Here is a 26,689-nt window from a genome sequence, read left to right on the forward strand (position 1 = left end):
CCCACCCACAGGAACTTTAGTGTTGGGAACAGACATGGTTTCTTCCTCTGCTCAGGGAAATTTGATTGAAAAACCATTTCTAATTTTTCCAAATGGAAAGGATTAGGAGAAAATCTGTTTGCCTCTGTTCTCCTTCCTCTCCCCCTTCGTCTTCAGTAGTTTTAAACTATTTATAGAAACATCCCTTTAGGGTTAGAGAAATGTGGCAAATTTCTAATCTCTTCATCCTTTTTCTTGCTATCTATTTACTGCAGTCATGTATTTACAATCTAAATTTACATTTCATTTCCATTTGCAGGAGCTTCTAATGCACGCTTCTATTACTTCCAGAACACTGTGTATAATAATAAACTCTACAGAACTAAACCAAATCACAGGGAGTTTTCAGGTCTGGAGGCTGACACTTCTCAAGACAGGTATGGGGCAAGCAACTTATTTCTCTTCAGGCAAGACTAAGATAGGGGCAGTCCAGTCAACTGAGCAACTAGGCTTGCAGAGTGGACATGCTATGTCTAAATAACTATCTATTGAGCCTTGCTCCTTGGGATTAATTTGGATTTTCTTTTTAATCTAGTTCCCAAATACCAGCTTCCCATCTTTTAGCTCTTAGAATGTCTCTGACAGGGAAAGCTTAAGTTAAATCTCACGGGGTTTTTGAATCTCAACAAATATTTCATCTCAGTACAGATCACAAATAGAGGAACCAAAAGAAGGATGAATATAACACCTTTGGGAGAGAATTTATAACAGTTCTTTGGGAATGATGGGAATTATAAATAAAAGTAGAATTGTGTGTGCTTTTCCTGATTATCATTTTTAATATCCGCAGGACTCTAAATGGCCAATCCAGTTTGGAAATAGAGCAGCTGACTCACCTGCTCCTTAGACTCTTGTTAACCAGTGAACACACAGGTTAGCATGGAAATGCTTTTCTCTCTTATGCTGTTTTAGGCATAAGAAATTTTAGGAAGGTCGCATGGAGTTCACATAACACATACTAGAACATTCTGATTCTAGCCTTCCTAATGGGGATAATAATTTGGTCATGAAAGTAGTTTTATTTTGAGATACTCATTGAATAGTTGGTATCTTTTGGGAATTATGAGCAAAAGTTAAATCCCAAACAATTGTTTGAAATGAGCTTCCATTATCATAGATAACAGAGATTCTCTCATGGAACAAAATTTCAGCTACATTCAAGTTAATTGAAATTAGGTTTGTTTTGAGAATGGTGGAGCAATACTTAAAATATTCCCCTGAGTATTGCATTTGGATTAGGGAATCCTTCTCTAAGCTTAGTTGCCACCTTTTAAATGAGGGACGCAGAAGTGAGTGGGTATCAAAAGGGGCTTCTCTGATGCAGAAAGCTCAGACGAGGCGGAGATGAAAATGTTCCATGAGGACCCAATTAGAAATGCAGCAGTTTACAGCACCCTGGGGCTTGTTTTCAGAAGTTCATGGTCTTTCTGACTAATTTGAATATTTGCTTTCGATCTTAACTTTTCCCTAAATATCAGCTTGTAGTCAGTGTCAGTACCAGAAAATCTTACACGGCTTTACCCAATTTAGCTTGGCTCCAAGATTTTGAGTTATGGGGATTAGACAATTCTTTTCCTAATTGCACCAACATGGAAGCTTTGGGAAGACAAGTCAGCTGACACGGAGTGCTGGCTCAGTTGTTTAATCAGCAGGCTACATCTCACTGTTTCCTTTTGGATTAGGTTGCATTGCATACTCCCAGCCACTGGTATGTATTTTAGTCTAATCTGTCCTTCCTTTGTCCTTTCTAAATGCTTTCTGCCCCTACACACTAAAACTTCAATTCCAATGCAAACAATTGCAGATTCCATTTGTCAGACACATATCTCCAACATTAACAAAAACACACTTAACATTCCCAAGTACTTAAAGGTGTTAAAGAAACAGTCCCAAAGGGGCTGCAGTCAGGGGCTGCCCACATTATCATTTTCTCCAGAAAGACCCATGGTGAAAGATGCTAATAACTGGGCAGGAGATTCAGTTATCTTTCACTGAATTTCTAAGGATGGTGGCTTATGTTTGGAAACAAATAACATTCATTAAAACATACCTGGTCTGACACTCAGAGTTATTCCTTTTCCAAGTGTCAGCTTATTATTGGCTCTAGTATCACACAATGACGTGAGGATCTACAAAAACTCAGTTGCCCAAACTCCCCTTGATATTTACTTAAGTGCTTACTTGTCATCCAAGAATCCCTCTGAGAAAACCAGCTGTTTATAGTGTGGGACTGGTGGAAGAGTTTACGGACCACCTGGGGCCTTCCTTTCTCTTCACACTCATTGTCCCCTTGTTGGAAATGTACCAACATCCCCTCACAGCATGCCTGCTGTGGTAAAATGGGAACAGGAACTGCCTCCCCCATTCTACAGAGGAGGAAAATAGAGGCTCAGAGAGTTAATCAATTTTCTCTTAGTCCCATGGAAAATCTCACCAACTATAATGAAGAATGAAGCCTTCGAACAGTCTGACTCCTTAACTCAATGCTCCATTGATACTGTCATTCTCAGCTATTAGATAAAATAACACGTGAGGGCAAACAGCACAGACCTGCGTGTAGTAGGAATACACCAGCAATTGTTTGCATTGGAATCCATTAATGGGACTGCTGTGGTTTGGACTTGGGTTATAAAACAGAATGGAAAATTTGGAAATCAGGGTTCCAGGGAGAAATTTGGAAGCATTATTCAGACTTACATGGGTTTACTGTCAGTTTCGTTCCCTTTCCAAAAACCAGCTTTTCAGATCCACCCTGAGTTACACCCCCATAGACTGCTTTACAAATACTGCCAAGACCCTTCCACCACGGGCTGGGAGCCAGGGCTCCACCCACTCTCCCAGGGGAAGCATAAAATTATACAATTGTATAGCTGTTCCTGAAAAGGGAGGGGACCTATAGAACAAATCTGATTACTTTTTTACCTTACAGCCTGTTAGGTTTTTGTCTTATTAATTAAGTAATTAGTTAATCTAACTGGTCAGCAGTTGCAGTTAATTTAAAAGAGCTCAAGCTTTGGGGCAGGTAGCCTTGAGTTTAAAACTCAGGACAAGTTTCCTAACTTGCTACACCTCAGTTTCTTCACTTGTAAAGTGGGGAAAACAGCAACTGCTTGATGATGCTGTAAGGACTAAGAATATGTAACTGGGTCACAGTGGTCCTGTTGATCAACCCCTGGCTTTACTTGCTGAGAGCGCAATTCTTTAGCGATTATTTTAGCAACCTTAGAGACTACAGCATCAGGCACATTCCCTCTAGACATAATCCCCTCACTAAAAAACTTTTAGCTCTGGAATCTGAGTGCAAAGAATTAAACTCCAGGTTCTCTTTCTTACTTCATCAGCTTGAACAAGTTATTCAACATCTTTGTGCTTCTATAGAAATATAAAATATAAATATATCTCCTCTATAAAATGAGGATAATAATAGCCCCTAACTCACAGACCTGGTATAAGGATTAAATGTGATAAGAGAAAGAATGCAGCACATCAACTAGCATATAGAAACCAATGAATAAATCATCATTATTATTTTCCTTCCAAGAAGGCAAACACATTGCCAACCTTCCTCTTTTCACAATGACCTAAAAATATGAAAGCCCTTGGGCACTTGTCTTCCTCTAACTAATAAACTAGAAGGGCTATGAGGGCACAGAAGAGCCACCGAGCAGTTTGGTGAAGGGGTTACGTGATTTTGTGAGAGGTTAGAAAAAGCTGTGTCCCACTGCACACGTGCACATCCATGAGCATTGTTTAGCCAAGCAGGACTTGAATGTGGCAGAGATGGAGCAAGAAGCCATATCTCAATTCATTGGCATAAAATAGATACATTCAGGCAGAGGATTCAATGCTCCCCTCCACTTACCAAGATTCACTGTGAGCTGTGTTCCTTCCCCAAAGGTCAACCTAGAGCCACTGGTTTGTTAAACACTGTGCTGAGGAGCTTTGCAAAAACCTGTGGCGTCAGCTTAATGAACCCAGCTTTGCAGAGCTTCCCAAGAACTAGAATTGTTCTCCAACTTCTAAGCTTCAGAGGAAGGATAGGTCATGGTATCTTTCTTTCCAGTAGCCTAGGGCTTCAGGCCTGAGAGATATGTCCAGAGACATGATTTTCACTTCAAGACACCAGAAGGCTCAACAAGCCAATTCTGTATACATATTCTATGGTCCAAAACAATCACATAGCTGATGCAATCTATCATAGAATATCAACCCCACTGGGAAAGAAATTAGCTATGCAGAACTTATAGGTAGTGTTCTATGGTCATAATCATTGTCTGAAGACAAGACTAGAATTTTCATTTTGTTTTTTTCACCCATCTCTCAGTCTGCAGATGGCTGTACCTTTCCCCTAATATCAAGTTCAATTATTGTTCCATTTTAGCTTGCTTTTTTTTTTTTTTTTTAACAGGCGCAGACTGATTTTATCTCCCTTTGGAACTCAGGATTTCTTTTTGAGTTCATTAAATCTTGGGTAAAGAATGTTTGGGATGCAAATGATGCTGCCATGGCCAAGGACTATGATGTTTTTTTTCTCCCTCGGGTCTGGGCTGGTGAGAACTATGAGCTGTCTTGGCTTTGCCCTGGACCTTGATATCAGGATCAGTTGTGTGACCTTGAGCAAGTTCATAACCTCTCTGAGTTACACGGCCTTCATTTGCAAAATTAAAGAGGTGAGTGAGGAGATCTTTAATTACTTTCTGAGCTGAGAGTCTTTGATTTGATTATTTGGATCTAATTTATCCAGAAATGCTGTGCAAATGTCCCTGCCCTCCCCACTCACCACAAGGGTATCTAATCCTCTTATTTCCTAAACAAAATAAAATAAGCAAACAAAAGTCGTTCTCTACTTATTACTTATTACATAGAGAAATAGAGTTTTCTGATTTAACGTTTGATCTTTTTAGAAGTTTGAAGTCAGAATTTTGCAATCAAATCCTCAGGGAGAAGTGTTCTTTCTTTGGAACTTCCAGATAATTCAAAAACCAAACCAAATAACCTGACACCTTTGGTTTAAAGATAGCTTCACTCTCACTCGCATCCCCGTTCCAAATGTAAATTTCCTGTTTCCTTCCTTCCCACAGGAGCTGCTGCCTTTACATAAACTACAGACTCTTGCTTACCCATAGGAAAGGTGGTTTGATCTTTACAGCCTCTTCCCACCAGATAAGAGAATTCATTATCTGGCCAAGTGTTTCAGCCCTCTGATTGCCAGGTGTTAGGTATAGAGGGGTTCCGCTAAAGCTACCTCTGGAGTCGAGGTACTCACCCAGGCTCACAATTAACTCAGTCCCCTTCCCAAAGCTGAGCATCTAGGTGATCCTCACACAGTGCCCAGGCCCTTTACCAAAAGTCCCTGTTAGTGCTGTGCTGTAACTTCCTCCTCTCAGACCCTGGTCATATCTCTAGCATGATTAGGGACACAAAGGGGACCAGCATCGTGAACAGTCATCTGATTTACAGCCTGCTGATTTACAGCTGGTTCTGACCTAGGGCAGGGAAGGAGACCCTGGTGGGCCACCAGGGATGCCAGGCTCCCTTTTTCATCACTGGAAAGACAAAAAGTACCACTTCTTTGTTGACTGCTGGGAGCCTAATTGCAGAAACATATAATTCTTAAAATACTTTTCCCCTGTAGATTTTACAGATCAGTTAAGAAAATATATAACTGGTGAGATAAACCTGCCCTACAAAAGAATAAAATATATGCTAAAGCCAGTCATAAAAGAATATTTTGATTGCCCGGTGTTTTAGGTTACCCATGCCGTTGTGCACATTTTCTTCTGAAGCTAAGCTACTTACCCAGGGCCACTGTGGTTAACCATGTCCAGGTCCCAGAGGTAAATCTGTTGTCATTTTTCATCCCGTCTCTGGCCCATTGACAACCCCCCAGCTCCCTTAAGGCAACGATAATGTTTCCTCAGAAACTGACTCAGATGATCCGTGGGAAAAACTGTAGGCTCTTAATAAATATTTGTTAAATTGAATTGGATTAAACACTCATTTTTTGTTCCTGTTTGTTAAGGCACATTAGAATCTCTCACTGATAATTTTCAGATAGAAAAAAAAATTCTGCCAAATATTACGTGCTGAGTTTCATGATTCCTCTAGTGTTGGCTCCAAATGTCAGTTTCCTATTAAGCTGGTACCCACAGGAGTGAGCACCTTTACAAAAACCAGAGGCATCAGCATGGTTGAAAGGGACGTGGCATCAACTTTGTTGGCAGAGACACTCCTCTGTTCCCCACAGGAGCCCCATTTTGCCTGGGAGAGGGCTGCCCTCCTGTCTTTCAGAGCAGAGATAGGAGACAGCAGAATGTGTTTCAGGGATGAAGATAATAAACAAGATAACAAAATGTTATCACACTAGACTGAGCCTTCTTCTTCTTCTTTTTTTTTTTTTGGCCAAATCGATAGTGTCCCAAAGGCTGTTTTCAGCACTTTTCTCTCTCCCAGATGTAATAATAACTGGATTTCAAGTTGGCATATGGGCTTGGACCTCCAGGCTCTGATGAGTCACACACAGTAAACCAGGAAATTATGCTACCCCCCAGTGAAGAAGCATGTTTTCCCTTTTCCTCTTGCTGGGCAATGAGGAGTTCAAGCAACACGCACAGGGGGATATGAATTAATAACTCTTGGGTCAGCTCTATAATTTTACACATTAGCATCCTAGAATATGAGACTTGGAAGGAAATTTAACAGCTGCCTGGGCCAATGCCCTCATTTTAGAGATGAAAATGCTGAAGCTCTGAGGGATAAATTTGCTCGAGATCATGTAGATAGGCAGAGGCAGAGCTAGCACTAGACCTCAGGCACCTGAGTTCCACTCCCGCCTTGTGTGACTCCCTTTATGTGACTCAGGAGAACAAGGACCTTGTCTGGGTGGTCTCTGTCCCCAGGAGCTCTGCTAGCTGGCTCAGGGTATGATTATTCCTGCTAATTATACAAGGACAAGGCCATATATGAATAAATCACACCAGGGAAATGTTCAGACTTGACACATTGTTTATGATTTTAGAGAGAATTATAGAACCTTCTAATTTATTTAAAAATTTTATTTCTTAGGCTGCAGGCAACAGCAATTGATAGCAGGTGAAATGGTCCATGAGATCCCAGGGAAGCCATGGAAAAGACAGAAACGGAAAAATTTGCCCTTTACCAAAAGGACAATCCAATGGAGAATTGGCTCTGATTATTCTTTCTCTGCAGGACTCATTTCAGGGAATGACATTGAGAGCAGGAACGGGAAAGACAAAATGGTGTGGGGTTGCCTCCTGCTTCTGCTCTCGTGGTAGATATTGCTAATAGACACATCACTCTCTTCCTCTGATGTAGCCTCAGAATCCTTCTTACCAGCATGCTCCAGATAGTCTCTACCAATTGTTAGCTCTTGATAATGGAGATACAATCTGTTTGCCCTCCCTGCCCTGGGGAATAATAATAGGAGAAAAGACCCTGCAGATGGCTTTAGAAATCTGGTTAGCAAGAGTCAGGTCAGGTCCCACACAGCCCCATCATAAAAAGGATCACTGACCTGGTTGGACCAAGACTGTTCTTGCCACAAGCTGCTCCAGAGGTGGCAACAGCAACAGCATGGAGTGTCCCTTCTTCCTCACAGTTTTCCTTCAAACGCTGGCTTTGTGGAGGCATTGGGCAAAAAACCATGGTAGGGTTCTTCACACTTGTTCTTGCCCATGGGGCCCTCAGCAAGGTCTTTCCCCAAAGCAGAGGCCCTGGGTCCCCATGGCGCTGTCCCAGCCTGGGGGTGGGGGTTGTCTGCGGGACCTTGTCCCTGCCTGGTGTGCTTCCTGCTATTCATCAGGCCAGGTCTGTCCCAGGGATCTCGGATGGAACTGCTACAGGAAGAAAGTGACGCAGAAATCCTTTCTCTAGCCCACTCACCCCCATTTCCACACGTTCAGACGTTTCTAGGCTTTTCCTTTTTAGTCACGTTTCTATTCTTTCATAAGAAAGAGATGCACTTGTCTCTATCCATCCAAAGAAACTTCCCTATGTCCTCTACTGTTGCATTAGGCTTTTTGTAGACAAGAAACTGTCCATTTATCCTCTTAGGGTGCTATCTCATATCCTTAAAGATAGTCCTTTTTGGGTGACTGGTGGAGGATTGTCCCTTTGGGCCGACAGAGAAGCAGCTGCCAGTCTCAGAGTTGAAAAGGGAATGGAGACAGAAGCAGCAGCTTTGACTTGAATTGTGAACAAAGAATGTTTTCCTTCCCTGACCTATTTTCTATCAACCTCCAGTATGACCTATTTATGGAGATGGGATAATTAGTAGCAGCAGAGGGCGCTACAAGGTCAAAAACAAAGCCGCCCACCTCAAAGGAAATGGAGAGAGAAGTCCCTCTTCTGAGTGATATGAGTGATCAAGATCCAAGCTGTGGGACAAGGGTGACGTTGTTCGCCAAATCACTTGGCTCCCACCTGGTCTGAGGGCCCCTCTTGAGTGGCAGTTTTGGGCTAATGAAAGGCAGCTCTGCTTCACTGGTGGGGGGTGGGACCTGCAGGGTGACTGGGCCCTGCAGGACCCCCAGCACCTTGGGGAGAGGTGCAGGCTGCAGATGCCAATAGGTTTAAGGAAGATGGGGTGGAGAAACTTAGGGGCAATACGTCATTAGTGGGCCACTGAATCTTGAGGCTCTCTCCTATTCTTCAGTGATGGGGTCATTTGATCATGCATTGTGGCCTCTCATGAACAAGCTTGTTACAACCTTTGGAAGACATAAGAACGAGGGGCTGGAAGGCTCACTTCTCATACTCCTAATGCTCTTAGGGACTTGGGGAGAGCACAGCTGGCTCATGTCTCAGAGGATCACAGGTCTCAGGGGATCACAGAGCTCTAGGACATGCTTGTGGCACTGACAGCAAATTAAAGATGTCAGTCTTTTTTTTTTTTAAACCATTGATTGATACAACATATCAACAATCTTTTGCCAGATTTTGCAACTTTAAAATTTAGATTTACTCAGCATCTTTTCCCTGAACAGCATTGATGAGAGTAACACTCTTAGGAGCTCTATTCATATGTCTATTTAATAAAAATGGCAACATTTAAATTAAATATGCAACAGCAATACCTGACATTCATAGATCATTTATCTGCTGGGTGTATTGCGTGTGTGACCTCACTAAATTTTCCAATAGTCCTGTGAGAAAAGCTATTACTATCTCCGTTTTGCAGATGGAGCAATTGAGACTTGGAGAGTTGGGGCATGCTTAAGGTCACACAGCTGGTAAATGCTGGAGCTGATGTGAACCCAAGCAGGCTGGCTCCAGGATCCCACTCTTAGCCATTATACTGCACTGCTGTGCTAAGTGCCTGCCCTTCCTTGGGGGAGGGACGCCTTTCAAGGAATATTGCAAGGACACTAGGGCAAGAGAGTCATGATGATGCTACTCCAAGCAGGACTCAGGTTACGTCTGAACCTTCTGTGTGAAGCATTATAGGAGAGGATGTGTCCCTCTGTGTGAAGGTCCATTAAACCCACTTCTCTGTGCTTGGGTATGGTCAGATGTAGCTGAGGTTGGGCAGTTAGAAGAGGAGGAGCAATTTAACTTGAAGACGGTTATGGCCTAGATCAGGAAGGGAACAGTCAGCTGTCATATAAATATCAAGCCCAGACAACATCTTTAGAGCAGGGAAAGACACTAAGAGACTGTGGGTGGGGAGTGAGCAGAATCCTTGGGCTTGGGAGAACGGGAAGCTCTGAAATGGACTTCCGCCAGCAGGGAGCTGGGTCTCGTGGACTGGACCCCTGCCAGCAGGCGGCAGTGCAGGCCTGGGCAGCCAATGCATGGGTAAGGCAGCCCCTGGGCCCTGAACATCCCTCTTCCACATCCAGGGGCCCTGAAGATGCTCATGGTGGGACTCTGGCCTGCCTGGTGCTTACTTTTGGTATTCTGCATGCCTAGCATTGCCAGATAAAACAAGGATGCCCAGTGGAATTTGAATTTCAGATAAACAAGGAATACTTTTTTAGTATAAATGTGTTCCAAATATGGCATGTCCCAACTACCCGTATTACGGAAATTTTTGTTGTTTATTTGAAATGCACATTTAACTGGGTGTCTTGTATTTTTATTGGCTAAATCTAGGTGAATGGTGAGTTTTTAAGTGAAGAAATTGCATTCCTTTTTTTTTTTTTTACACAGATATTTACTGATTGTCTGTGATGTGGTCAACACAAGCCCAGGGGCTGGAGACATATCAGTGAAAAGATAAGCTTCCTGCCCTCATATAGTTCATATTATTGTGTGTGTGTGTGTGTGTGTGTAGGGGAGAGGTGAGATGGGAGAGACATAAAATAAACATGTATGAATCTGATGATTTCAGATAGTGATGTGAGGGAAAATAAGAACAGAGATGTAATTGAGGTTGGTTATGGGTGGGATGAGTGACTAATTTAGTTGGAGCTGAGAACTGTGAAAAATTGGGGACAGAGTTTCAGGTAGCTAGAAAAGAGAGACATAGAAGGGACAAGAAGGAAGGCCACTGCAGCTGAAGGGAAGAAAGAGAAGGAGCAGATGTGAGGTGAGGCTGGGGAGGAAGCAAGGGCCAGATCATTTGCAGATGTTACAGGCCTGGGAAGGAGGTCCAACTGTCATCATCTGATGTATATTTTATGAAGAACTGGAGAATGGATTGTCCAGGGACAAGAGCAGAAGCAAGGGGGCCAGTTAGTGGGTTATTGAAGCAGTCCCTGTAAGAGATGATGGTGTTTATAGAAGGTGGTGGCAGTGGAGATGGAAGAAGTAGATGGATTGGAGATATATTTTCATGGTAGAACTGACAGGTCTTACTGATGAAGTGAATGTAGGGAAAAAGGGAAATGAAGGACCTTCTAGAAATACTCCTAGGAACACTCCTGCATTTTGGGGAGTGAGTTAGTCAGTGTTCTGTTTTTCACAGCAGTACTTCCCAACTGTTGTCATATTGATGGCTTACATGGAAAACCGTATTTGTAGGGCTCCTGACTGGGAGGGGCTGGCTCAGGGGCTCCAGCCATCCAAGGTACATGGGCACTCTGAACACTATCTCAGCAAGCTTGTAACCCACTTATGGCAGTTCACCTGCCGGGAAGCTCTGTTCAGGATTTTCCAGCTGGAGCCAAGTGTGTGCTGCAGTGGGCCCAGTGAGAGATGGAAAGTCAAGCTGGTGAAGCGCAAGAAGCACTTAGGATCAGGACACTCCCTCAAGCATCTGAAATCAAAGATTTCTGGAATTCAGGTGTAGGACAGATTTTACAAAGGATCTGGTCCAACCCCCTTTCCTCCCTCTTTACACGGAGGAGTAAGGGAGTTGTCCAAGGTACTCTTTCATTTATTCCATTTATTGAATATAACAAAGTGTGTGGAGCCGTGCTAGATGCTATGAGACAGTGTCACTCAAAGTACGACATGTAATTAATGGACTAGTATACCAGTCTGTGACCAGAGGATACAGAAATGGAGAGTTACCTACTTTTGTAGCAGTTGGATATCCAAGAACGCCATCATTAGCCTTGTAATTTTCTTTCCTCCCTCACTTCCTCTCTCCATCCCTTCCTTTCTTTTTCTTTTCTTTTCTTTTTTAAAAGTAATCCATTTTCATTGTCATATGTATTAGTTCAAGGTGGGTTGGGCTAAAATCATAATAGCAATAGCAGTTTCCTTGGCCGAGCGCATTTGCCTCTAGGAGTCACGGCTGAATCAGTCACATGACCGTCAGTGCTGCCAGTCTCGTCTTGTTTTCCTCCTGTCTTCTTTCGTTAGAACCTTCAGATAGTCTCCGAGATCTTAGGAACCCTGTTTTGTTGTATGTCCTCTGCCCTGATATGAAGAAAAGATGATTCTTACTGTGGGCTTTAGCTTTTTGTTTTTCTGTAAGTAGATTCATTTGTTTACATTCCACTTGTTCTATAACCCCATTTCTCCTTCCCTGACTCTTGAAGACTATTTCTCTTGCACTCTTGGTTTTTGGTCATTTTCTGCCTTTGGCTTTATTTCTGCGTCCTTCTCTTGCCTCTGCTCATTGAGTTCTTCTGGGCTAGGCATGTGCTGTACTCAGTGTCTGGGGGGTGCAGAATTCACTATTTCCTCATTGTCTTTTTCACAGACAGGGGCATGCTGTGTGACAAAGTAACCCAGAGCTCCCCGGACCAGACCGTGGCGAGTGGCAGTGAGGTGGTACTGCTCTGCACTTATGACACTGTATATTCAAATCCAGATTTATTCTGGTACCGGATAAGGCCAGATTATTCCTTTCAGTTTGTCTTTTATGGGGATAACAGCAGATCTCAAGCTGCAGATTTTACTCAAGGACGGTTTTCTGTGAAGCACATTCTGACCCAGAAAGCCTTTCACTTGGTGATCTCTCCAGTAAGGACTGAAGACAGTGCCACTTACTACTGTGCCTTAAGCACGATGATGCAGGTGCCCAGGAAGTCTTAACACAAACTCCTGGGGCACAGCTCAGCAGAGCTACCTCTTAGGGCAGGTCATGTCTGGGACTTGGCATCCTTCTCTTAGCCATTTTGTGTTCCAGCCTGGCCTTTAGAAGTGACCTAAAGAGTCTTCTGAGAAATAAATGGCCTGGTCAGATCCAGGGGAGCACCCTGGCTTCAGAGAAGCAGAGTATCTCCCCACTTCTGACTCAGTGGGCCCTTGCCACCTGAATGACTCCTGGTAGGCAAGGGAGAACTGCATGTTAAGGGAGCATCGTCTTTATGTCCCTGGTGCCCTGGTCACCCCTGATACAGAATGGGGCTTGACAAGCCTGTGCTGCATTTTCTGTGAGGGTTTCAGAATGCAGGTTCACGTGCAGGTAAAGGGCCCATCTAAGGTGAGGCGTCAGCAGTGTCTTTATTTTAGTCACCACCATCATTTATCCATTATTATGAATTGATCTGTTTTCATTTCAGAATTAAATTAGGGCCAGATGTGGTGGCTCATGCCTATAATCCCAATACTTTGGGAGGCTGAGGCGGGCAGATCACTTGAGGCCAGGAGTTCAAGACCAGCTTGGCCAACATGGCGAAGACCCGTCTCTACTAAAATTACAAGGATTAGCTGGGCGTGGTGGCAGGCGCCTGTAGTCCCAGCTACTCGGGAGGCTGAGGCACAAGAATCACTTGAACCCAAGAGGCAGAGGTTGCAGTGAGCCGAGGTGGTGCCACTGCATTCCAGCCTGGGTGACAGAGCGAGATTCTGTCTCAAAAAAAAAAAAAAAAAAATTAAGTTAGACACAAAGGTATTTACTTAAAAGACTTTTCACCAATTCACTTTTTTCTTTTTTGCATCTTTTTATATCCAGCCACCTTCTCCTTGATGTTCTTTGACACCTCCATTTTACTTATTTTATTTGGAGAACATTTTCTTATTTTTCACTGCAGAGCACTGAGGCACTCCTGGAAAGTTGTGACTTCCAGAATTCCAGCTGCCAAGTCCCTGAGTTTGGAGCTTAGTGGTGTCTCCAGCAGAGAAAATTTCCTCTGGGGCAAACTGACTATGTGATGTTGAAATAGATACACACCCTCAGTCCCTGGGAATCAGTCCCTCCTTCCTCTTCTCTTGAATTATCTGCCTTAATAGAACTATTAGAGTTATTAGATATAATCTTAGAAATGGAAGAGGCCTTACACGTTATTTTATAGAAACTACACTGCAGTCCAGAGACGTGGTGGACATTCTCAGAGTCATATAGCTGGCTAATGACAGGCCCAGAGATGCAGCGTTACGCTTCCAGGGCTCTCTCCTGCAGCTGTACCCTAGGTGGCTCTATCAGTGAGTGGTTTGGGCAGCAGTTTATGTGCTCTTCAGAAACAGTGGACAAGAGTAGCCACTATATGGAGCAATGGAAAGAACAGGGGATGAGGTTGCCAAAGGCCTTGGGCATGTGGCTTGGCTTTCTGGAGCTTCTGTTCTAATGCCTACTGAGTGTGTCACATGTCCATCTCACAGTTCACATATCATGGCCCCAGATCAGAAGGCAGCCATAATCCCTCCTGGCTCTTGCCTTAAATCTCCTCTGGAGGCTCCTTTTGGTGTGAGAAATTCATGGTCCTGTGATATGCCAGGATTTTTTTTTTTTCTGGCATAGTGGGTTAGAGGGTGGCTCATTTATATGCTAAATATGGGACAATCCTGAAGTTCATTCTAGCTGATACTCACATTGACATCTTGTCCTCATTTGGGGATGCAGTGTGCTCTTATAGCAGGAACTTTGGGCTGAAAATCTTGAGAGCTTGGTTCTGCTCCCAGCAATATCCCTGCCTCCCTGAATGTCTCTGGACATTTTTGAGGAGAGGGCATTTTTGTTTTACCCGAAAAATGAGAATATGATCTTTTTGTTCCCAACAACTTCAGAGGAAACACCCTAATATTACACAAGGTAACTTGTGAATGTCTTGGAAATCAGCATTCTTTACACATACAAGGTGTAGTAGACATGATAGGGGAGTTTGCTGTCGCTGATGGCAAGGGGAGTTGTTGGCGACAGTCACTCTTACACTTGTAACCTCATAAACCCCCACTTGATGCTCCACATAGTTGCTGAGGAACCACAATAATGGGTTGCTAGGGCTCTGCTACCTGAGCAGTGCTCCTGGAAAAGGCTGTGGCCTTCCTGAGGTGGGAGTAGCAGAGGTCATTGGCCACACTGCAGGTGCTGCTGTTGTTCTTGCTGTAACAGCGGCATCAGCAGAGGCGGCAGGAAACCCGAGGCTGGGTCTCCAAGGCAGGGCCTCTGTCGGCTTGGGGCTCAGGAAACTGCGGTGTGACCCATAAGTTCAGTCTGGCTTTTGGCTGACTAATGGTGAGCTCACAGAGCCGAATTTCCCCCTGTGGTGATCTGCAAAGAGTAAAGCCAGAGGCGAGGTGCACACAATGCAGTTCAATAAATGCAACAGAGGCAGGGGCTGAGAAGAAAGGCAGAAAACCATCAATACCAAAGTCCCAGGCCAGAGAATCAGTGTCCAATGATTTCAAACACAGATTGGCAGGCAAAAGACAGTAAAAATGTTGTTTTTATAGGGCAAGATAGGGGTCTCATTTCTGTTCCTCCCTTCAAAAACACTTCCACAGTGAGCTGCTTGAAAGCAGACTTGTGTCTTCTTTGTACTCTCAGTATAGTGCCTGAAACTCAGAGGGAGCTAACTTATGCATGTTAAATCAATTAACAGAAAGCAGTGCCTTTCCTCTGTATTTTACTCTGATCTAGATTGGAGAGTATTTAGATGAGATTTTGGAAACCGCATTGCCTGCTCATAAAGTATTAGCGAATTCAAATGCAATCTCATTTGTAAAGTACTAGGAGAGGCAAAAAGTGCTGAAACTTTGTCCTCCTCCACTCCATGCAGAATCTCTACTGTGGCTCCTGAAGTGAACATAGAGGGTGGGACAAGCCGTGAGGACAGGAGGAAGAAGATGATGCTGGTTTGTAGCAAATCTAGTGCTTAGTAGAGCAGAGCCTTCCATGTTTAGATAAAAGGGCACCCGCTCTTCTTCTCCCAGGGCCTATTTTCCTCATGAGGAATGAAGCGGTGAACCTGTTGGTTCTCACTTTCTACTTCAAAAGGTAAAGAAAGTCAAAAGGAACAAAACATCATTTTCAAAGTGTATCAGTTGTACGAGTAAAAAAAACGAGTCCTATATCTTTTTATATCCTTCTATCCCTTTATAAAACAGCATATAAAGCAGTTAGGACATAAACCCCCCTTCCCCAGGACTTTTGTCTTCCCATCAAGCTGGAGGGTGAGTTGGGTTTGTTGTCTTTGAAGAAAAATTGGTTTGGCTAGCAGCCATTTTAACAAGGCTATGACAGGTCGACTTGAATCACAAAGAAGTCAGAAGCCAAGGAGATGCAATTTTGTAAGCCTTTGGTTTCTTCAAGAGTATAGCTTCCTCATGCCAGTCAGCCTGCAGTGAAGAAAGTTGTTATAGAATAGACTGTCAGTGCTAGAAGGAATCGTAGGGGTCATGTAGTCTGCGGTTGGCCGGTACTTGCTATACTGTACCATTGCAGACATCACTAATCTATTGTGGCTCATTTTCCATCTACACATGGCAATAGCTCAGCTAGTTCAGCTATCAGTGTTGGCACAAGTCATGAAACTCTTTTGTTCTCCTTTGGTGATTATTTTTTTTTAACTCATTTGTTTTGCAGATGCAAAAACCCAGGCCCAGAGAGATGAAGAAACCTGGCTAAGGTAACATGTAAGTTAGTGTCAAAATCAGGATAAAACCCAGATCTTCTGACTCTTAGTGTAGCCCTCTTTTTATCCAGCCACACTGCCTGTGTCCCTGGGACGGTTAGTAAAATAACAGGTGAGCTGGACACCCTTTTTGAGATGACTGGGTATGTTTACTGTCTGGGTCAGATCAGTCAAGTACTCCAAGTCTATGGTTGTTCCTGGAACGGGAGCTGGGGTTGATGAGCATTTGTGAGTATTGGAGAAGGAGTGAGGGGGAGGAGCCTCACACGCAAACCCAGGCCCTGGTTTCAATTTCGTGTACGAGATTACCTGAGAATGGAACGCAAGTAGCAGGCAAGTAATTGACATCTCAGACCTAACTGTGTATGCATCCTGAGTAGCTAATAGTGAGCTGTTCACTACTAATGCTGTGTGTAGGTTCATCCCAAAGACAGGCTGATCCACGCATAGACAGGCTGGTCCTGTGATTAAGGAGTGTGAGCTGGCATTCCCCTTATCAGGACAAAGATAGGTTCTGCTTCCTCTGGATATTCTTCAGGCAAAGCTTTACTTATGGCCTTGCAAATAACCCATGGTCTCTTGGTCAATGAACAAAATAGCAGTAAAGAAGATGAATTCTCCTTATTTATCTTCAGTTTTCTCCCTGGGGTAAAAGTGAGGGTTATTGTCTGGTAAATTAGAAAAATGGTACATTATACTACCTAATGGGTTTCAGTCTGACTCAAAATGAAAGGATAACAGGAAATGGGGTGCTGTTTTGCTGAGTAGCTGAGATAGCCTACCTTATTAATTCTAAGTATGTCTCTATTTTCCCTTTCCAATGCTTCTTGGTTTCTTAACCATTTCTAAATCCCCTTTCCCCATGTGCATCATGGTGTGGGTAGAGATAGGAATAAGAAGCAGCTAATTCTTACCTTACAAGAAAAATAACTTGGCAGTCAAGAGAAAATTGATGGCAACACTCTTTGCAAACAGCATTCGTAGCCCCAGCACTGTGAGGGACATCATGTTCATCTTCTCGGTATGAACTGTGGTTGAACAAGAGTGAAGAGGGTGGCTTCAGGGAGAGATGAAATTCCTTTCCAGAAATTGAGCCTGCAACACTGATATCAGCCTGCCCCAAGTCTGTCTAGTTCTTTCTGGCCTGCAAGCCCAGCATGGTGCCAGATAGCCATCAGAGACCTTAGGCTGCTGCTGACACCCAGCCAGGCAAGCTTGGGAAACCGATGCTGACAGCCAGGTAAACCCTGCTGGGAGAGTCAGAGGCTCCGCAGAACCAACTGGGCTCAGCATGGTTTGTGTTTTCTTTTGAAATCTGATACATTTTGGCCCCAGTGGACAATTACAGAGTTTGCTTTAATCCTTGATTCTGAAGTTGGCCCTTTGATTTGAACTAACCTTTGGGTTTATGGCAGCTCTTTGAAGGGTGCTTTGTGTTTTCAGTTTCCATTGGGCTCTTTGAAGGTTGCTTTGTGTTTTCAGTTTCCATTGGTTTTAGGTGATCTGGAACAAACAGCAGTGGTCAGGGTTACATTGGGAGTGAAGAGGCTCACAGGACTGTAGGATCTTAAAACTGGAGGAGACTTTGGGTGAGTGAACTGAGGACCAGAGGATGTGACTTGGTTAAGGTCACATAGCTAATTATACAACATGCTTCCCATTCGATCCTTTTTCATTGTACCGTGAGGTCAACATCCAGGCACACCAACATACGGGAAAAACTAGGATTCTTAGCCCCATGATAGGCCGCATTGCCCTTTGTTGGAATTTAGCACTGGATTAGAATGCACGTGGACTTTCAATCCCAGAGTCTAGTATGAAGGGGACAGTGGTTGGTAAAGAGGAGAGATGAGGATGAAATAAGATGGGCTTTACTTTAGATTCCATCTTAGGGATGCCAAACATTTCCCTCCCCTGCCAATGGCAGGCTATAGTTGGGCCTAAGTCTTATTTCTAGCATGATGCCATACTGCGAATGATTTGTCCACAGTTACATTTCTAACTTCCCTTTCACCCAATTCTTGTTCCCCTTAATCGCCAGCCCCTTGAAGCCAGAAGTGGCCTACCTGTAGAATTTTTCTTCACTTCAAAATCAGTGGAGTGCACAGTTTTATTGTCGTGTTGAACTGAACATGTCACTGAATTTGAATCTTCATATTGACCAAGCTTGACAGCATTGTACTTCCCACTGGGAGAGATGACAATAGCAGGATCAAACTCTGTTATCTTCTTGGATGACTCAAGATTTATTCTTATATCCTTGGGGTAGAATTCCTTCACCAGACAAGCGACATTTGTTCCATTTTTCATGACGAAAACGGATGGTTTGGTATGAGGCTGACTTTCTGCAAATATAATCAACTTATTAGGTGAGATGATTATTCACAACTTTGTGGGGGTTAAACAGTGGCAATTACCTCGATTACCCTGGGAGTCAAACACTACAATCCAGACCTCCATGCATCCTGTTAGTGACCTGGGCTTATTACCACCTCTGTGAAAGGACAGGCAAGGGGAGCAGAAATGAAAGGCAGTAAGTTTGACTTCTAGTTAGGAGCTGCTAGGAGATAGGGCTGGAAGCACAGATGGAAAATAACAACTACAAAGAAGTTTCTGGATCATCTGGGTTTTGATTATCTGTGGCTTTTTTCTTTTTCTTTCTTTTTTTTCTTTTCTTTTTTGGGATGGAATTTCACTCTTGTTGCCCAGGATGGAGTGTAATGGTGCGATCTCGGCTCACCGCAACCTCCGCCTCCTGGGTTCAAGTGATTCTCCTGCCTCAGCCTCCCGAGTAGCTTGGATTACAGGCATGCACCACCATCCCCAGATAATTTTTTGTATTTTTAGTAGAGACGGGGTTTCTCCATGTTGGTCAGGCTGGTCTTGAACTCCCGACCTCAGGTGATCCGCCCACCTTGGCCTCCCAAAGTGCTGGGATTACAGGCGTGAACCACTGCATCCAGCCGATTATCTGTGTTTTATTAATCAATCCTCTGGACAATCTAGGTCAGGCTGAATATCTGTCTGCACCAGTTGGTTTTTTGTAAATGCATGGGCCCTTGGATGGTAGATCAGGGCAGGTGCTCATGCTCTGCATTCTGTCACTTAAAGAATCAAGGGTCTGAGAAGGACTGCATAACTGGCTCAGAGGCTCTGAGGATGGCAGTGTTGGGGTCACGGAAGGGTGCCATCCCTTCCGGATCTGCTGGAAAGGGATCTGCTGAAGGTAGGTGGTACACATTTCTGCCTTTAGGTGAATACTCGTTCTTCTGTAGGGGACTGATTACTGTATAGTTTCCCTTGACTCTTTAATCAGAGGATAACAACGATCATTTTTCAGGAAGTCCTTAAAGAAATAAAACCAATTTAAGCCCGGTCGTTCTTGTTTTAATCTAAGAGGAACTGTAGAATGTTGGTCCCAGGATTGGGTTCCCTCCTGGCCTTCTCTTCTTTCGCGTCTCACTTTGGACTACTACCCTGTACATGAATCCTTTTCTTTCCTTAAGACCACAAGTCTTGAAGCTTTGAGAGAGGTAGCAATGATTCTTTCACACAGTGCCTCACTGAAGTTTTTGATTTGTGATAAATGTTGTGTCCATGGAGACTTAGATTCTTAGGCTATCTTCAAATAACTGTTAAAGAAAAAGCCCTGTTAATACCTGAAATCAAGAAACACAACCAACCTGTGAATGATGATCTAGATATATTTTTAATCCTAAATTTAATGCTGACTTTCAATATTAATTGCTCCTGTAAATTTGGCCCTTAGTATTTGAAAATTAGGTGAATTTGGCTTCTTGATATCAAATGAAAAATATGTTGAATTCCAGTGTACTTTTATCTACTATGGTCTATAATCAAGACATTAGGTATTGCTGAACAAAAAGTTGCTAATGAATGTGTAAATGGAAAATAAGTAATTTTCCTTTTCCTTTTTTTTTTTTTGAGACAGGGTCTTTGTCACGCAGGCTGGAGTGAAGTGGCCCAGTATCAACTCATTGCAACCTCCGCCTCCTGGCTCAAACTCTCCTCCAGCCTCAGTCTCCAGCTGGGACCACAGGTGCATACCACCACACCTGACTAAGTTTTTGTACGAAAACAAATAATTTTTCTAATGCTTTATCCTGAATCTGAATATGGGCTTCAGCTGTGAGGTTCACAGCAGTAGAGCTACTGCCAGATCAACTGGTTATATCTGGTTGAGAGGAAGCGATTGCTAGCAGGAAGTTTCTGCTGATCACGGCTTTGTAAATGGACCAAAGTTGATCACGATTTTCCTAGAAAATCAACTATTCAGAGAAACCCCCTATCACTACCATCATCATTCTCCCCGTTTCCTCTGCTGAGAAGCTCAGCTAAAAGACTGATTCTGTTTCAGTCACTCAGGGCAGGAAACTCATTCCTAAGAATCTGGTTCCTTATGTTTTTGGCTTTAGTTCTAGACAATTGAGAGGATTAGAAATTTTTCAAAGGGCTTTCTTGGAACCTGCTTTCAACCTGCTTGAGAAAACTTCTGCTGTTTGGTTTCCTTGCATAGCTGAAGCCACCTGATAACAGAAAGTGATAACTCTAGCATTAACGGTTGGAAACCACATGCATTGCTCAGTCACCTCCCTTCATAAGTGCAACACTTCTTGCTCACTATCTTGACTTTGGTTTGAGACGTACTCTGGCTGACTTTCAAGGGAGATTACAAGTTACAAAAGAAACTTGTCCATAAAATAAACACCCTATCTCCTTGTTTATTTAAGAGTATCCCTTAATCCTAGTCTGATTTAGTTGGATAATTAAGGCTTGCTAAAATTTTAAAATCTAAATTCATCAGGCAGTTGTCAAATCATCACTTTGGGTTGGAGAGACTAGGTTTGAGTAATTTGAATAATACAATATAACTGAAAAGACAGATGTCTGAAGAAGGTCATGCACTTATGATATTGTGCTCTGACTCTGTTAGTCAGCATTTCAGATAGAGCATAATGCATTGATTTGATAAAATATTTTTCTGAATCCCTCTTTCTACATTAGTGTTTATATTTTCAAAATGATTTTTTGAAAGAAAGTGTCTTATCGAATCCATTGTTTGGCATCTTGGTAACCAAAGAAATGGGTGTCTGACTGGATTAAACCTTTTTAAAAACTGGAATGCACTCAATATAGTTGCCATATGCATCCTAGTCTATTTTGTATTTGACTTAAACCCAAACGTGAAGCTGTATGAAATTGTAGTCCAAAATTTAGATTAAAGATTTAATTGTTTATCTTTGAAGAACTTGTAGTCTTTTGTTCTTGGTCCACAAATATAATTACATTGCAACAAGTGTTTCAAGTGCTATTTCTTTGGAAAATTGCTTTATTATCAGACTTTCTGTTTTTATGAACACCAATATATTGCTAAGTTTATGTGCTGGTAAACAATACCAAAAAAGTGTATGCCATTCCTGAACAGTCTTTCTTAATTTATAAACTTAGAAGTCACCTATGTTTTAGATTCACATAGCTAGTCCTACTGATCCCCTAAGAATTGCAACAACTGTAATAAATGTCACTCAGAATTTCAAGACTTTCTGCCAATACGGGATTTAACTTAAACCCTGAAATAAAAGTTTGTTCTACCTAATTACTCTGACCATGCTAACTACCTTTCTCCAGAATCTTCCAAGCTGTAGGACACTTGTTTTCAGTTTGCAAGGAGGCATGCATACTAGTTAGCTTAGCCAAAGGGATGTGCAGAGATGAAGCAGCTTCCTGAGGAATTGGGGCTGAAGTATCCCTCCCACTGTCTCCCCTGCACCTGAGTGCTCCAACTCTTAGTGTAGTTCTTCTAGATTTCTTTGTGTTTTTTGGGCTGCTCTGAAGATTTCAGAAATAAATTTGAGCTATTGTTTTAATATAGAGTATATATATATTAAAATAAAAAGAGTTACAGAGCTACTTAAGTGACTCAGTCTAGTGTGTTCACTCTGGCCTATTTCACATCTGTAATACTCTGTCTCCTTGTTATAATTTCATTTACTAGTTATAATTTATAATGCAAACTGGATTGCAGCCCCAGTGCCAGGACTCAAATTATCCCTAGAAATATAGGAAAAAGATCAACTCACGGGGCTCCACAAAGAGTTTGATGCCAGTTCCGAAAAACATCTGTCGGGTGTCCCAGGAGCACATTATGACAGTGCCTCACAGGTAACTAGTCTGGAGCTGGCCCTGGGGCCTGGGCTGTAACATCTGTGCCCTGCCTCCCCAGCCTCAGGTCTCAGCCTAGAGACCCCACAGCTCAGAGAACTACAAAGCTGCTCTTGATGAGACCAAGGGGCTGAGTACACAGAGTCTCAGTTCCCTTTGAAGCTAATAATAGTTGAACTGCTGGATAGAGATGTGAGGGTGAAATCCCCAACCAAGAGATACCAGGGCAGGGCTGAGACAGAGCAAGAGAAGAGGGTGGCAGGTGACCAACAGCTGCCTTCATGGTGGAAAATCTAACTCCCAGTTTATTGAGAGGGGCATCCAAGAAGAACACAATAGCTCGAGGGTAGGGATGGGGCACTTAACTTGACCTTTCTTACAACAAATGTTAGGTTGAGGAGAGGAGGGTTATAGAAACAGGTTCCATTCTTATTATACTCTGGTTCCATTCTCTTGGGTCACAAGTACAGAATTTTGATTAGAAACCTAATTTCCCCCATCACTCAGACTGAGTCTCACAATAATAACGAACCTGCTTTCTAAATCCCTGAGCTTGGCGAAAGGCTTTCTAAGGACCTGAGGGTTGAACAAGAAATTGGTCACTGCTAGGGGAGCCCACTGGTGCTGTGTGTCATGGACGCAGGTCAGAGAAGCCAGTGCTTGCTTTGCATTGCTTATTTTTGTTTTATAATTTCTCCTGACTCTGGATCCAGATACAAGTTTCAGGAGTATATAGTCATCATGTGCAATGTAACTTAAAGACCATGTGAATTACTCTGCCTCATCACCAAAAATCAAGATCCTTGGGCTAGAGCCAGGCAAAAGAGAATGACAGTTGTGTAGGGCCATTATTCACTGTCAAAACTTTAAGGACTTGGGATTTGATTTGAAAAGTTTCACATCCCCTACCTGAGCTTCACATCATCATATTACATTTCACCACTGCAGGAGAAGAAAACCAGAGAAGTGAATGGAGTGTCATTGGGGAGCATGGTCAGCATCCTGGCAGAGGGGCCAAGCATCAGTTTCATCAATTTCCTTCTTCCCTAAGACTCCCAAAGGCACAGCCTCAAAGATTTGATTCTAACACTGCAGATAATTCCAAATTTCAAGTGGAAATGATTTTTGGGGAAAATGAACACAGTATTTTTTGCTCAGATGCAATTTGCTAAACATCAATCAGACTACAATCAGCTACGACATGATTCTGTTTCCCTCCTTTTCAGTGCCCTAGTCTCTCTCCCCTCAAAGATAAGAAAACTCACCAATTTCTACCATTTCCCTAGAGGCAATAGGCAGTTGAGAACCCCTATAAGTTTATATTATTCTCTGAGAGGCAGAGACCATGTTGACAGCACCAGTCACTTTTTGGACTTTTGGTCAGATAGCCTAGCCACATTCATGTACCATTCCCTACTTATTCATTTCCTCTGAATAAACAAAATCAATACCTAATCATGTAAGAGGTAATGGCTCTCCCAATGGACTTGGCATTTTGGAAGGTGTCTGAAGGCTATTCTCCGAACTGGTCTTAGTGATTGACTGTTGGCAGCTACCCAAACTACCAGAATATAGCCCCTGGATTTCCAAACACTAGAGTAGGCTACCGGTAGACAATGTCTCCAGTAGGGGACCATGACTTCTCTATTGTCCTGGAGTTGGTGGCTGTGTTTCTACATCGGATACAGGCTCCTGAACCATTGTGCAGAGTCCCCAGTTTCAGGGCTAACAGGAGAGATGAGCACATAACTGCTCTCAGCAGACCAGGCCAGGATGGGACCTTGAGAACCATTTAATCTGAGTCAGTTATGTTGGCTTAATGCAAGTTCTCAGAAAAAAGTGACAAGGGCAAGATTGGCTTCTTATCCAGAGAGAGAGAGAAAGAGAGAGAGAGAGAAAGATCCTCTTTTTAAAACTCCTTTCATAATACTTTTTTCTTTCTAACCTTCCCTCTTCCTACACTGTGACCATGAATTTTATCCCTCATAAATACTGGAGAGACCCTCCTCAACCACAGCTTGCCTTTTTCCTGGTTCCAGGGGGCCCAAAACTAAAAGCCTGACCTAGGGCTTTTTTTCAGTAGTTGTAAAAAACTTATCAATACCAAGTCTCAGAATGGAGTTTCCAAGCATATACAGAATATTTTCTTAAGGGAAATCTAATGCATTTGCTCCCAAATTTTACCCCTACTGTTTGCAACAAACAATGGGTTTCTAATTTAGAACTCTTTACTTCCCAAGAAGCCCCATTCATTCAGGACTATGCTACAACAACCCTAAAGAAATATACACACTGAGCTGTAGTAAAATGCATAGCTTACCTGGTTCCACGATGAGTTGTGTTCCCTTTCCAAAGAAGAGTTTTGCTGTCAAAGCACTACCGCAGGCATCATTACAAGAAACCTTGCTACCTATTTGCTCCCTGTCAGTCTAATTCATCTGTTTAGAAGTGGGTGGGTGGAGCAGAATGGGTGTAGCTGGAGACAGAACTTTGCAAGGGTTTCTGAGATCTGAGCATTATATTTTGGCAGCTTTTTGATGTCTGCTATCTTCTGAGTTTTGACACTTAGGCAAGTCCTTAGATTTTCTGCTATTATCTCCTCAACCTGCCATCTCTTACTCCCAGATCTTGCTTCAGGATAACATTTTCACATATTTTGCTGAGAATTGCCAAATGGCCGTTGTAGGCAGAAACGTAACTATAAGCCTCAACTAAATCAATCACAACAGGACTGTGCCTCAGTGAGAGGTGGAAGGACACAATGGTTGGAGCAAGAGCCATTGATGCAAAAGACTTGGGGTCTATCCAAAGGACTATAATAATCACAGATGACTATCATTTGTATAAATACTTTCCTACTTAAACAGCCGGTGTTTATACTACTTCAACAAAGTTATTGAAATAAACTCTGTGAGGTGATATTTTTAGATCCATCTCACAGACAAAGGCACAGTAAAGGTGGTTAAGTGAGTGGCTGAGTTGGGCTTCACTCAGTTTCCAGTTTCCAGCCCCTGAACCAGAGTAATAGATGATAGGACCGAAAGGAGCCTCAAGGCATCATTTTTCCAAACCTCTGTGATCACACAAGGGCTAATTAAGGGATGCATAGGGAGAGTTTTCACTCCCTTTCCAGTGGTTTTTTTTTTCCATTAAATCACAGAATTCCTACTGGGTAGTAGGACAGTCACATCACTGGGCTTCCTTGCTTTTCCTCCCAATTGTTCATAAGAATTGATCTGGGGATAATCAGGATCATAGTGTGCAAGGGCTGGAAGACAGCTTGGAAATCCTTCCTCTAACTATAGGGAAACTATAGTTCAGTGCAGTTAAGTCACAGAGTTTGTCAGCTAATGCACTGTCAGTTAATGCATTGGACAGATTGGAACTTGGCCTCTGATTTACTGGTTCAGCGTGCTCCTCATTTCACCTTGTGTCCACCCCCTGAAGTGCTGTCGTGTGAGTCTGATCACAGTGGTGGCCTAGATCTGTACATGGTGGGTGCATACATGTTGAGGAGGCTAGCTTTCTGGAGCCAGGTAGAGGGAATAGAAACTCTCTAGGAAGGACAATGCATCAAGATGGCTCACTGAAGCACAGATGCCATCCTGGATTTTATCGGAAACTCAGTTCCTGTTCCTCAAGCCATCCCTTGCTATATTACCTACTAGAGCACTGCTTCCTAACCTGGTGACTTAGAAAAATATTTAACAAATATCATAGCCAAACATAGTGGTCATAAGAAGGAAAAGTAGGTTACTTACGTTGTTCTACCTCCAGATAGGTTCCTTTGCCAAAGGTCAGGGGTCTGGCACAGCTGACATACCTAATCCAAAAACTACCTTGCTTTTCCCTTTACAGCAACCCTAGCCCCAGTTGCCAAGTCACGTGATATTCATCCCATGCGATTTTCTGTCCCATCTGGCCTAGCCTCTTCTCCTCAGTCTTAGAAGTTGTTCTTCAGGATGGAACAAGAGGTGACTCTAGCGTCAAATAGAAATCCAAGCTTTTGCCCGTATTACAATCTGACAGAATTTGTGCTCAAATAAGAGAGAATGAATATAGACTGGAAAGATGTTTCTTGGTTTGATCAAGAGGAAAGAAGGGTGGAACGTTGGTCATAGAGTAGTGGTTCTCCACATTTGGGCTACACTTACGTGAGGCAGGGACCTAGCAGGTTATATATACCATGCATTCTGACCTTTTAGGGGAAATTTATTTCATATCTGAGAGTTTTGCATCATTGCCAAGTATTGTGCAGC

At 43.0% G+C, this 26,689-nt stretch overlaps 3 gene segments (V, D, J or C); 1 reads left to right on the plus strand and 2 right to left on the minus strand.

Annotated features, from left to right (window-relative positions):
• LOC129489379 (T cell receptor alpha chain constant-like) overlaps window positions 1-26,689 on the minus strand; it is a 221,157-nt gene that overhangs the window by 69,532 nt on the left and 124,936 nt on the right.
• LOC129489383 (T cell receptor delta variable 3-like) lies at window positions 11,586-21,864 on the plus strand. The segment is given in 4 exon segments: window positions 11,586-11,918; window positions 12,152-12,414; window positions 16,199-16,241; window positions 20,200-21,864. Coding segments are annotated over 3 exon segments (342 nt in total).
• The window catches only part of LOC129489378 (T cell receptor delta constant-like), a 43,278-nt gene continuing 32,275 nt past the window's right edge, over window positions 15,687-26,689 (minus strand). The window contains 5 exon segments of the C gene segment in view: window positions 15,687-15,951; window positions 17,162-17,275; window positions 17,646-17,750; window positions 18,314-18,592; window positions 24,751-24,816. Of these exon segments, the coding sequence occupies window positions 17,163-17,275; window positions 17,646-17,750; window positions 18,314-18,592; window positions 24,751-24,816 (563 nt within the window).

The sequence above is a fragment of the Symphalangus syndactylus genome, chromosome 9, assembly GCF_028878055.3.
Source record: "Symphalangus syndactylus isolate Jambi chromosome 9, NHGRI_mSymSyn1-v2.1_pri, whole genome shotgun sequence".
NCBI lineage: Eukaryota > Metazoa > Chordata > Mammalia > Primates > Hylobatidae > Symphalangus > Symphalangus syndactylus.